The following is a 13,789-nucleotide window of genomic DNA, read 5'->3' on the forward strand; positions in this document are numbered from 1 at the left end:
GGAAAAAAGAAGGGCGTCCCTGATGAGCATTTGGCCGACTTGGTCCTATTTTTTTCACAGCCAAGCCACAAAAAGGTGCGCGAACTGATCAGATGACCACCGGAGGGAATCGGGGATGACCTCCCCTTACTCCCACAGTGGTGACTAACCCCCTCCCACCCTAAAAAAAACAACTTTAAAAACTTTTTGCCAGCCTGAAATGTCATACGCAGGTCCATCGCAGCAGTATGCCAGGTCCCTGGGAGGAAAGGTATGTGTGTGTCAGCAGAGGCATAGCGAAGGCATGGACGTCCTTCTTTCAAACATTTTGGATGTGCTGAACTGCCCCCCCCCCCCACACACACACACACACACACACAGGGACGGCCAAATTTCAAAGGAGTTGAGGAGTGGCCTAGTGGTTAGAGCACTGATCTTGCAATCCAGAGGTGGCCGGTTCAAATCCCACTGCTGCTACTTGTGATTCAAAATCCAAATAAATAATGGGGGTGTCAGAGGCATAGCAGGCATGGACGTCCTTCTCACAGAAACATCCAGGCATGGACGTCCTCACAGAAACATCCAAGCATGGACGGCCTTCTCACAGAAACATCACATTTTGGACATCCTCAATTGCCGTCGCAGGGACGGAGGCGTAGCGAAGGATGTCCTTCACCCATACTCTAAAAAAAAAAAAAAAAAAAGACGTCCCTGACGAGCACTTGGACGTTTTCACCTGGACTTGTATTTTTCTAAGGTTGTAGATGGCAATTTATTTAAGCTTGTAGACAGCTATTATACACACAGCTTGTCTGCATGTATGAAGCCGTCTTTGGCATGTGCAGAGCAGCCACGCATAATGCTTGGCTGCTCTGAACTGGCTTCCCCTCCTTAGGAAGGAAATCATGTGCAAATGAGCTAACAGTGAGCAACTCATTTGCATGTGATTTCCTTCATGCATGCCCATTCTTGCTTTCCGAATCGCTAAGGGATCGGTAAGGGAAGGGCTTTTTCCGTTCAGTTAGTGCATCAGTTAGTCCACTCAGTGCCCCCTAGGGTGCCCGGTTGGTGTCCTGGCATGTCAGGGGGACCAGTGCACTATGAATGCTGGCTCCTCCCATGACCAAATGACTTGGATTTGGCCATTTTTGAGATGGGCGTCCTCTGTTTCCATTATTGCCAAAAACCGGGGACGACCATCTCTAAGGTCGACCATCTCAACATTTATGTCAACCACCTCTAAGGTCGACCTAAATGTTGAGATTTGGGCGTCCCCGACCATATTATCGAATCGAAAGATAGACGCCCATCTTTTTTCGATAATACGGGTTTCCTCACCCCTTTGTGGGGACGTCCTGCGAGGACACCCTCAGGAAAACTTGGGCGCCCCGTTCGATTATGCCCCTCCACGTTGTAACCAGGTCACCCTTCCAGATGGGGCCAAGGCAGCCCCTGCTTAGCTTTGGCTGATTCTCATGAGCTGAGCTCTCCTGTACACCTCCTGGATTGGACCGGCTTCCTCTCACTCAGTCTCTCCCTCCATTGGTCAGGGTCAGTATAGCCCTGAGTTTCTTTCTCCACCCGCTTCCAGAGACTTTAACACACTCAAAGTTCTTAGAAAAATCCAAGGCTTTATTGTTCTAGCTCTTTAAACACAGTATTAGCTGTGACTTTCATCAGTTCCTCCAGCATGAATAGTTCAGCTTATTATTAACAGTCATTATTGTCAGATAGTTCAATCCCTCCTCCAGCATAGATAGTTCAGCTTATCATTAACAGTCATTATTTCCAACAAAGTTCGGTCCAATTTTCCACATGACAGTTGCTGACTCTGCTAACCCCACAGCACTATCTTTTATAAGCAGACAGTTTCCGGGTTAGTTTCCACCAGCCTCCTGTCCACTGGCTCACTTTAGCCTCCCCCAGCATCCACAACCTTGGCAGTACAGAGGCCACAAAAGCTTTTACCTTTTCTCCTTGAGTCTGAGCCAAACCAGCCACTTCCATACACTCCTCCTCCCCTTCTTCCCCCACTTCCTCTTTATTGCATTCCATCTCTTCCTTCTCCCTCATTTCCCCCAGCTGTATCTCATTCTCTGGCTCAGAACTCATCTCCCAATCATTCACTTCCCCCTCCTCCTCCTCCTAGGAGTCCAACTGGCCCTGCAATGGCTTCTGGGGAGAGTAGTTTTTCCCCTGAACTAGAGATTTCACCGGTGGTTTGGCCATCAGAGGGCGAACTGCTCGCTTAGCAGGGCAAAATGAGTAAGGACGCTGACTTTTAAAGGAACAGTCACTCCCCTTTCTTCGTCCCAGCACTATAGATTGTTCACAACGTATAGATACTTTGGAAGAAAGGTGGGAGAGGGGAGATCAGATAGAGACATTTAAATACTTATGTGGCATAAATGCACAGGAGGCGAGTCTTTCAATTGAAAGGAAGCTCTGGAAAGAAGGGGCATAGATGAAGGTGAAAGGGAATAGACTCAGAAGTAACCTGAGGAAATATGACTTCACAGAAAGGGTAGTGAATTTGTGGAACAGCCTCCATGTGGAAGTGGTGGAGATGAAAACAGTATCTGAATTCAAGAAAGCTTGGGACAAGTACATAGGATCTCTAAGGGAGTAATAGGGAGAGTAGGTGACATGGATGAGCAGACTGGATAGGCCATATAGGCTTTGCATACATTTTTCTTTGTTTTTATGTAACCACGGCATCCACAGTGCTTAAGGAAATTATATCATAAGTGCAGTAATATAGAAAAGCAAATGCAACAAGCATGAATGTTATCTTACTGAGGAATTTGAAACTTCAGATAGAACAATTCTTCTGAGAATTTTTCCTATATCTTTTATTGAGAGTTATCGTCATGTAGAAAATTTGACAGGTTCTAATCTTGGTCTGGTCAAGATGCTTTTTTCCTGAGACAAAGTAAAGGCCAATTGTAATTGGGTAGCAGTAATCACTAAACAGTGCATTTAATTCTGGGGGAGAGATTTCTTACAAAAGAATAATAATTTTTATTAGTAATCCAAATCAATTCCAGCTCTTGCTGCAGGATTTTTTAATGCTAACAAAGCTTTAACTAGACAGTTTCCAAAACTTTTGATAATGTTCACAAAAAGATGGGAAGGTAAAAAGAGGAATTTCCAGATTAACAGCAGAAGTATACATGCAACGGTAGCACAGATTTTCCTAACACATTACGCATTTCTTTCTGAGACAAGTCTCTTTAATGTCATCTTTATCTGCTACACGATGCATGAAATCTACTTTCTGTTTTAGGACTGCAAATGACCCTTGGCCCCTTTAGTGGAGACACAATGTGACCTCTCCATTGTCATCGGCTTTCATTCTCTTGAAAATTCTATGAATTTTTATTACAATTTTTTTAAACCTCAACAAATTACTTGACACAGATGAGATGAAGTTGTTGAAGTAGTGTTAGATAAGTTTTACAGCCAGCTTGTGTGCTCCAGAATAGTACAAAGCCCGTGTCCTACAATGTCATACACCAGTAACTGCTGAGCCTACTATTGGATAAATACATCATTTTATGGAACATTGATTGTTCTATAAACCCAATGGAGTATTATGCTCTATGATCAAACCATTTAGATTGTGTGTAGAGCACAGAAAATGCCATATTCAGGATGGTACTAAAAGTGCCATTTGTGTATTTTATGGATGTCATTACAGGGGAAACTTCCCTCTGTAGGCCCTGTTTACTGCAAAATTTTTTAGTCTGTAATGACATTTTTCATTCACAATGTATGCTTTCAAAAGAGGAGGGGGGTTGGTTTATTTGTTTCATTCAAGTGTACTGCACAAATTCTATATATTTTAATTAAATGTAAGCTTAACAAAAGCATATTTATTTGTTGAGTTCTGTCTTGAAGGAAGGAAGAGAAATAATCACGGTAAGGAACGCACAGCATATAGACTACCTAGATATGAAATCCAAATAGCTCCCCACCCCCAGTTTACAATTTATAAAACATTGGCAGAGAAGTTTCCTACTTTTAGTTTCCCAGACACTCAAACTTGGAATACATCTTTGATTGTTATTTTGGAAGGAGATGGAAGAAAAATGCAAATGTGATCTTCATGCTTAAGAATCTTGACATACTCAACAGAAAAGAAAGGATTTTAAAAATCACTAAGGACTACAGTTGATAAATAACAGTTCTGCTGAAAAGACAACCTTCTTGGAATGAAACCAGTTCTCTGATCAGATATGAATCACTCCTTTGCCGTCTCTCTGAATATGAGATGCTAGATTATCACAATTCACTGCTACCCATCACTGTTTTCATGTTCAGTTTTGCATCTTTGTAAATTTTGTTAGGGGACCAAAAGTATCCTCACTTTCAGATTTTCTAAAAGCGTATTGCTGTGCTTCAAGGTAGTAGCTTAGACAGTGGTTTAAAGGAAATTTTAATTTGCTCCTTCATTCAGTAGCATGATAAATTTCTTTTAAATAGAATACATTTGGCACAAGAAACATCACAATGGTCAGTATATAATGATTCTTATACTGTAAATATGAAAATAAAAGAATATTGCTTAGGTTACTCTAAACACCTCCTTACTGAAGTTCATTAAAAAAAAAAGCTTGTAAACTTTCCATTTTATATTTACCAAGAAGATTTCTTAAAGTTGACGTTCTCAATATTTTTTTCCGTAATAGTTTGGTTAAACTTTAAAGTTACAGTATAGATTCACATGAGTTTAAATAACACTTGAACTTCTACATAGCTCAACATTAATTCATTATAGTTGAAATGGAAGATTTTTCAGTGGGTGAATCTTTTATGATCTGATTGAGGCTGTTATATTTTATAGGAGCCATTTTTCAAAGCAGTACTGACAGCACTCGAAGTTATTATATTGCCGAATCAAAAGATGGACCTGCAATCGCATTTATGAACTGTGATGGAATATGTGCTGTTGTGCTGAGCCTGAGGTTTAGATGTTGCTGTAGCTAAGCTTCATTTTACCCTTTAGTGACAGCAGTATTTACCCATGTCGTTTACGTCAGTGGTAGGAAATGGCTTAACTCACCTCTGAATTCAAATAGAGCAGGCAGTTTAGTATTATTTAATTACCACTGCTGAAAGGTGCTCAGAGAATATCTATCTCCAAGTCTTTACTCTCCAAGAGACCTTGCAGTAAAGAGTAAAAGTGTGTCCTAGAACCACCTAGGATGCATTTAATTGTCTTACCAAACAAAACGATGTTCAACCCCTGAATATAATAAGGACTTGTAATTGCCAAGAAGACAGGAAATTTAATTTGTATAATTATTCTTTTGCATTCCTGATACTCGTTTTCTTATATTTTGATAGCTTTCAAACATGACTATTGTGCTGTAGATTAGCTCACATCAACAAAGCAAAAAGTTGATGAGACAGTTTTTACAGATGACTTTCAGTGCATTAAGAAAAGGTATGATACTGTTTTATTTTTTTTCTCCTTGAGTATCCTGTATACCTCTTCTCACATGCTTTGTCTCTGTCTCTCTCTAGGCATTGCCACATCAAACCTCTGGCTCAGGACAGTGATAATTTTGTGACATCTTCAGTGTAATTCAACAATAGCGTGTGCCAGATTAGTTATATGGTACAACTTAGAAAGTGTTTAACACTTGAAGTTATTTGTTCTCTCTCCCCTGCATTTTCTTAAAGCAACCACCTCCTAAACATCATCATTCAAGGGAGATAGGAATTAAAAATCCTGTGCAATGATTATTTTGTTTGTTTCTCAGCTTGCAATCAAGTAGAGTTAAAAATTGCATACTTAACTGTTAGAAACTTTAGTGTTCTTAAGTCTAGCTTGGCGGTTTGGATATAGTGGATTATGATGATGTATGAAAACCAGGATTTACAAAAACACTTTCAATTCCTTTCATCAGTATGCAAATATTTAGTTAGCTTTCTAATTAATCCATTTTTCATTTACTTGTTACTGTTGGCTGTTTGCACATTTTTTGTCCACTGTTCTGAGAATAAACAAATTTGTTTCTTCTTTCTGCATGTCTGGACTGATAAAGAATCCTGTTGGTTTGTGTGTTGGGTCTGTGAGTGCTTTCTGGGAACTGTGGGACCACTGGGAGTGTGGCTTCAGTAACCTAGAAATCACTAGAGATAATTTGAGAGCGGGAGACTCGCCCAGAGGCGGTTGTGACCAAGGCAGTGGGAAGAGGGTGCTAGTGTAGAACACGAGCAGCAGGTACAGGCGGACCTGAGCTGTGCTGGAGATAGACTCTCTAAGTGGCTGTGAGGTAACCCCAGACGGGTGGCTAGGCGTTCCATGACATAGGGTTACACACTTCTCATAACACCCAAAGAAACCAATGAAAGAAATGAGAACACCTTAGAAGCTGAATTTATCTTCAACGGTGGCTTTTTCTAGGAAGGAAATATTATGTGATAGGGGAGTAAACAATGGATAGTGAAACAGAATCCTAGAATGAAGGTGTGAACTTATCCTATGGTTTAATGACTTGAAAAGTATGGGTGGAGGGTGTGAGCCACTATCATTAGAAATCAGCAAATGTATTTTGCCTCATGACTCCATGTTTACTGTTAGTTCTTCAATATAGAATACTCTACTTGAAATGACTTAGGTTGAAAAGCAAGGAGCCCTAACTGGAATCGTCATTTTTATTTCATTTTTTATTTCTATACTGTATTCCAGCAACCTGACTGACCAGTGCCATTTTCAACAATCACATAAAAGTATTATAATCAGTTAAAACATTTAAAACTGTCTTTTCAACTCTCCCCCCCAAACATATCCCAAATACCCAGACAGAAACCATACCTTCCTACCTTACACACTGCCCATTTTTCCCTATCCTCAGTCTTCCTTCAATAGCACTTCATTTTTTCCCTCACCTCTTATCCCATTCCACCAGCATATCACCCCAAGTTTGACTCAGCCAAACACTTCTGAAAGGAGCCTAGCTTTTAACCCCTTCCTATATGTGAAATAATTCAATTCCATCTTTATATCCTCAGGTAGACTATTCTAAAACTCTTGTCCTGCCACCAAGAAAGCCCACTGTCTCAGTTCCAAGAAAGCCCACTGTCTCAGTCTAAATTTATACTACACTTGAAATGTTGGGATCTTCAACTGCATATCTTGGCTTGGTTCAGAAACTTAGGTGATTGTTAAGATCAAGTAGCCAGGACATTAACACAATAAAATTAGACTTATGCAGGCAGGCTATATCATTCTGCATTTCCACTGTTTGTTTAAAAAAAAAGAAAGAAATATAGCCTCAATGGCCTCTTTACACATTCTGCTACCTGAGCTTCTATTATCAATAATTATACTTATAGCAAGGAGCATAACCTTTATAATCAAGCTTTAACACCATTGTTACAATCCAGCAAAGAGGTACATTTTTCTGCTTGGGCAATTGCCCTCCCAGCTAGGATTTGTGTTGGTAGGAAGAACTAGGCACAATAATGGTTGTATCCTTATTTTAAGTCTTTTTGTAATCCAGGCTACAATTTACTTGTGTATTTGGACAATATCATCCTGTGCTCATTCTGTATTGACCAGTTGAAGGAAGCCTAAGTCTTGAATGTAAACCTTAAATGTACCAAGTTAGTGCAATAAAAAGGTATTAAGGGCAATTTTATAACTGTGCGTGTGCAGTTACACATGCAATGTATGCATAAGTGCCAAGATAATTGGCATTTATGGGCATATATGCATTCCCCTGAATTCTACAAAAATTGTGCCTGCAAATTTGGGCCAAATATGCATGTGCAATCTAATTACATAAAGAGTCAAATAGTGGCACTGATTATATTTAATTAGAACTTAGGTGCATAAATTTAGGCATGGAACCTGCGCCTAAATTTCACACGTGGCCCAAAAAAGGGGGACATGAAAACGGGAGGGTCATGGGCATTTCAGGGTGCATCAAAAGCGTGGTTTTGAGTTACGCACATAATTATAGAATATAGGGGCTCCACGTGTAAATTTAGGTGCAGGCATTTGTTTCACATTTTCTTTGGTGCAACTGGTGGTACCTAAATTTACATGCGACCCCCCTAGGTGTAAGCACTAGTTTATAAACCAAACCTAACTTTAAACATGGTTTATAGAATAGTGCTTTTTTTGGCGCCATATATCGATTCTAACATATTGTGTGCTATTCTGTAATACAGTGGTGGAAATAAGTATTTGATCCCTTGCTGATTTTGTAAGTTTGCCCACTGACAAAGACATGAGCAGCCCATAATTGAAGGGTAGGTTATTGGTAACAGTGAGAGATAGCACACCACAAATTAAATCCGGAAAATCACATTGTGGAAAGTATATGAATTTATTTGCATTCTGCAGAGGGAAATAAGTATTTAATCCCTCTGGCAAACAAGACCTAATACTTGGTGGCAAAACCCTTGTTGGCAAGCACAGCGGTCAGACGTCTTCTGTAGTTGATGATGAGGTTTGCACACATGTCAGGAGGAATTTTGGTCCACTCCTCTTTGCAGATCATCTCTAAATCATTAAGAGTTCTGGGCTGTCGCTTGGCAACTCGCAGCTTCAGCTCCCTCCATAAGTTTTCAATGGGATTAAGGTCTGGTGACTGGCTAGGCCACTCCATGACCCTAATGTGCTTCTTCCTGAGCCACTCCTTTGTTGCCTTGGCTGTATGTTTTGGGTCATTGTCGTGCTGGAAGACCCAGCCACGACCCATTTTTAAGGCCCTGGTGGAGGGAAGGAGGTTGTCACTCAGAATTGTACGGTACATGGCCCCATCCATTCTCCCATTGATGCGGTGAAGTAGTCCTGTGCCCTTAGCAGAGAAACACCCCCAAAACATAACATTTCCACCTCCATGCTTGACAGTGGGGACGGTGTTCTTTGGGTCATAGGCAGCATTTCTCTTCCTCCAAACACGGCGAGTTGAGTTCATGCCAAAGAGCTCAATTTTTGTCTCATCTGACCACAGCACCTTCTCCCAATCACTCTCGGCATCATCCAGGTGTTCACTGGCAAACTTCAGACGGGCCGTCATATGTGCCTTCCGGAGCAGGGGGACCTTGCGGGCACTGCAGGATTGCAATCCGTTATGTCGTAATGTGTTACCAATGGTTTTCGTGGTGACAGTGGTCCCAGCTGCCTTGAGATCATTGACAAGTTCCCCCCTTGTAGTTGTAGGCTGATTTCTAACCTTCCTCATGATCAAGGATACCCCACGAGGTGAGATTTTGCGTGGAGCCCCAGATCTTTGTCGATTGACAGTCATTTTGTACTTCTTCCATTTTCTTACTATGGCACCAACAGTTGTCTCCTTCTCGCCCAGCGTCTTACTGATGGTTTTGTAGCCCATTCCAGCCTTGTGCAGGTGTATGATCTTGTCCCTGACATCCTTAGACAGCTCCTTGCTCTTGGCCATTTTGTAGAAGTTAGAGTCTGACTGATTCACTGAGTCTGTGGACAGGTGTCTTTCATACAGGTGACCATTGCCGACAGCTGTCTGTCATGCAGGTAACGAGTTGATTTGGAGCATCTACCTGGTCTGTAGGGGCCAGATCTCTTACTGGTTGGTGGGGGATCAAATACTTATTTCCTTCTGCAGAATGCAAATAAATTCATATACTTTCCACAATGTGATTTTCCGGATTTAATTTGTGATGTGCTATCTCTCACTGTTACCAATAACCTACCCTTCAATTATGGGCTGCTCATGTCTTTGTCAGTGGGCAAACTTACAAAATCAGCAAGGGATCAAATACTTATTTCCACCACTGTATGTAACTGCAATGGGGCACCGAAACAAACCCAAAGGTAAAAACCCCTACATGTAGTCCAAGAAGTAGGGGTGGACCCTTGTTTTTTTGGCAGGCATATCGGCATCCAACTTATTTTCACTGTACTTTAGCAGTTTATTGATTACCAGTTGTATTATTCTGCACCTGTATTTTGCAATTTTCAACTGTAAGTGTCACACCCCTGAAGCAGATGGTGGTTCTGTCAAAATGCAGCCCCGTGTTGGGTCAAACATTTGTGTGGTGCTGAACAAAGTTGCTTTTATTGACCTCTGGCTGTGAAGATTTCTTGGTCCACCCCTACTGCAATGGGGCATACACATGGATGAAGCATGGGTGTCTCTCCAACTTATGCATATAACATATAGAATACTATAAGTTACATGCATTGCATGGCACATTTTGACACACCCATTTACACTTAGCATTTACCTGGCATTAGTGATTGTACCTAAATTTTGGCACTCCAGGTTTATGTTAGTATTCTAAATGGAATCAGTGTACCCAGATGCCATTATAGAATAGGGCTCCCCACATTGCGTTGGGATGCCTAAAAGAGGGTACAGAATTGCCTCCATTATATACAACACATTTGAACTTCATATGTATCTAAATTGGCTAACCTGAAATATATACTCTATAACTGAATAAAAAAATTGAAAGAGCAAACAGTAACAGGGTCATTTTTTTTTCAGGTATTGTGTCCAAGTCTTATGAATGTCGACTGAAGGGGCAAGGAGCAACCTTTGTGGAAACTACAGCTCCATTTACTGCTGCACCATCACCAGAGCCATCTCCAGTTAAGGAAAACACTATACAAAACAGTAGAAAGCTACAGCCAACTGAGCAAGTGCAACAAGTAATCATTTTTGAGGGGTTTTCCGAAGACTATGATGGTGATTTTGCAGTTGATGCTTCTGTGGAAGAAACTGCAGCAGCTACTCTCCAGACATTAGCAATGGCAGGTCAAGTGGCAAGGGTTGTCCATATTACAGAAGATGGTCAAGTCATAGCCACAAGTCCAGACACTCCCCACGTAAACAGTATTGTTCCTAGACAAATACTTACTGAGCAGTTAGCAGATGGAGTTACCCAAGTTGTAGTAGTTGAAGGACCAGTAGAAGACACTGATGTAACTGAATCAGTTGCAATTGAGACAGTTGACTCCAGTGGTACTGTGGTGCAACAGATGATGACACGGGAGATTTTAGAAGGATCACAGACTATGATACATCCTCCTGACTCCTCCTCAGCACTGGATGCACTGTTATGTGCTATAACAGAGCTGGGTGAAGTACAAAACAAGAATGAACTCCAGAATAGGGTCAGTTCTAGTCAGGAAGACTCAGTGAGAATGTGCATTCAGAAAACTCCTACTGTATCTACTGAAACTGAAGTACCAGTGTTCCATGAAGAACAACAAAATCAAGATGATATACAGTCAATGGAAGTAGTAACACAAGTCATGCATCCATCTGCTATCATTGCATCTCAGGAATCAACTCAAGTGGCCTTCAAGAAAATGGTCCAAGGAGTACTTCAGTTTGCTGTTTGTGATACAACTGCAGCTAACCAGCTGATGAAAGAAGGTGTTACTCAGGTAATTGTAAATGAAGAGGGTACTGTGCATATGGTGGCAAGCGAAGGTTCCCGTATAATAATGCAAGATACTGGAGGACATGAACTTCGACTCCAGGGTGAACACATGAATTTAGTTGAATCTGAAGGAGAAATTTCACAGATAATTGTAACAGAAGAAATAGCACAAGCCATGGTTCATAATTCCAGTAGCAGCTTCTCTGAAGGTACTACACATTATATTGTGACACAGTTACCGCAAGAGGCTATACAAGATCAAAGTGGCATGTATTCACACACTGTAATAGAAGCAGATGCCTCTGGAGAAATTTGGCAATCTAGTAATATTCCAGATGCAAGAGTTACGGCCACTGATGCAGCCGGAGACCAGCTGACGACTATGGTTGTCTATACAGAGGGTGATTCACAAGCAGAAGTAATTCAGAACCTAAAGGATGGTAATGAACTACAAGAAACATGAAACATTATCATCTGTATCATAAATCAAGGAAGATTTATAGATTCACTTAGGACACCAATACCCCTTTGAATTGTCTCAGAAAATTGTTAAAATACTGTTGTCATGCCATCTGAACTCTAGGTTTCTGTACCTTTATGAAAACTAATTTACTTTAAAAAGTGTTTAAAAAGGCACCATCAACAGCTTAAGACATATGGATAAAACAGACTGATCTAAGTATGACTAGTAAAAGAAAGTATTCACTTGGATAGAAAAGAAATAAAACTATGAAGAAATGTCTGATGTGATTTGAATTTTTATTTTAAATTATTTTGCTAGTATACAGCTTCATGCCCTTTCTATGCTCAGCCTTAGCATCTGGCTGGGTATTGCTGTCGCCCTAAATTTATATTAATTTAAAAGAAAAAATGGTTTCCTAGTCTTGAAAATCCCCCTTTTCAGCAGCTGAGCATGTCCATCTTGTACACACAACAGGAACTCATGCCCACTCTGCAATATGGGGAAAAAAATGAGCAAATGTCACAGATTGCTGTTGCAGACGGGCCTAGCATTTATATGTCAAACGTGTATGGAATAGGACTTTTATACTGCTTTTCCTGGAAAATCTACTTTTTGAAGAAAAAAAAAAAAGATAATCCAAAAAAGGAATCTATCTCTAGTTTGGTTTCTAGAGCTACCTGCTGTATTGAGTTCATACTATAATCATAATTCTGAGTGTTGTCTGTATAATAGTGCTAAGAGGAATTTTATAATTTACATGCTATACAAATGCTAAAGTAAGAATAAATATTCAACTAATCACCCCAAATGGAAATAGCTCTACTTGTAGGGGGCCATTTACTAAAGTTAATGCTACTAGCACCCCTTAATATCTGATAGCAACTATAGTTTTAAATATCAAATGTTAAATAACAGGTTTTTACTATAGTTATTGGCTATTCCTGTTATTTTGCTTCTCTTTTTGGTACCTGAGAAATATGAATGGGATGTGGTTGTGTTGTTGGTTTATTGCTTTGTCTAATACTCTGTGTAGGCAAATCCATTAAAACCTACAACATAAAAAGGTTGTGATAAATTAATTTAATTTCATACAGAAAAAAAACAGCAAAACCACAACTACATCAGTTTTGAAAGAAAATGCCTCCAGTATCTTTAATTGAATTTATCATATATATATATATAGACTGAAAATGTATACCTCGGGGAAAAAACTTATTAAATGCTTAGATTTTGTTTTTCTTGCAATTTACAGTTAACTTTTTGAATTTTGCTTTTTCTTTCAAAAATATTATTTTGAGATTGCACTTGGAGCAGTCAAAATAAACTGGATTTATTAAACATTTTTTTCATAGCTTCAGATGTTTTTTTTTTTAGGGTATAGCTTCAGATGGTTTTTTTTTTTTTTTAGGGTAAGCAAGCACCGTTTCTGGATATAGCTGTTTTTGTTTTTGAAAATTACAACATACAAATTTGTCCTTTCATTTCTGGAACAAATTAAAATATTATCAGAAGAAAACTTCTAGATGTGTGTGTTTCTCTATACAAGGTGGGGGATGGCTTTTACTCTGAAACAAAATCCACAAGAATCATTTCCTCTCTTTGCATGTTTCTGTTTTCTCTTAGTAAATACAATATTTGAAATGATACGTCATACATGTGCTGTATAATTTCTGAAGCCCTGATCCACAAAGGATTATGGAGTCTCTCAGATCACATTACCCATGCACTAAAGCAGCTTATCTGATTGGCTCATCATGGGGTTTGTACACTAATTAGCATTAAAATTAATATACTAACACAAGTTACTTGTGAATATAACAGTGGCATTTTATGGAACTGTAACCCCTGATATATTAAGGGGGCAATGATGAAAAACCTTGTAGGTTTTGTGCACCTAGAAACCTGATATACTTGTGTAGTATGAGAAATAAGTTTGAACTATAATAAAAAAAAGTT

The 13,789-nt window shown here is 39.7% G+C and overlaps 1 protein-coding gene across 1 annotated transcript in view; it reads left to right on the top strand.

The window, feature by feature from the left end:
- ZNF407 (zinc finger protein 407) overlaps window positions 1–12,927 on the top strand; it is a 918,238-nt gene extending 905,311 nt beyond the window's left edge. The window contains 1 exon segment of the mRNA XM_030211702.1: window positions 10,470–12,927. Coding sequence (XP_030067562.1) covers window positions 10,470–11,833 — 1,364 coding nt within the window. The 3' untranslated portion in view covers window positions 11,834–12,927.
- The last annotated feature ends 862 nt before the right edge of the window (window positions 12,928–13,789 follow it).

The sequence above is a fragment of the Microcaecilia unicolor genome, chromosome 1 (assembly GCF_901765095.1).
Source record: "Microcaecilia unicolor chromosome 1, aMicUni1.1, whole genome shotgun sequence".
Classification (NCBI taxonomy): domain Eukaryota; kingdom Metazoa; phylum Chordata; class Amphibia; order Gymnophiona; family Siphonopidae; genus Microcaecilia; species Microcaecilia unicolor.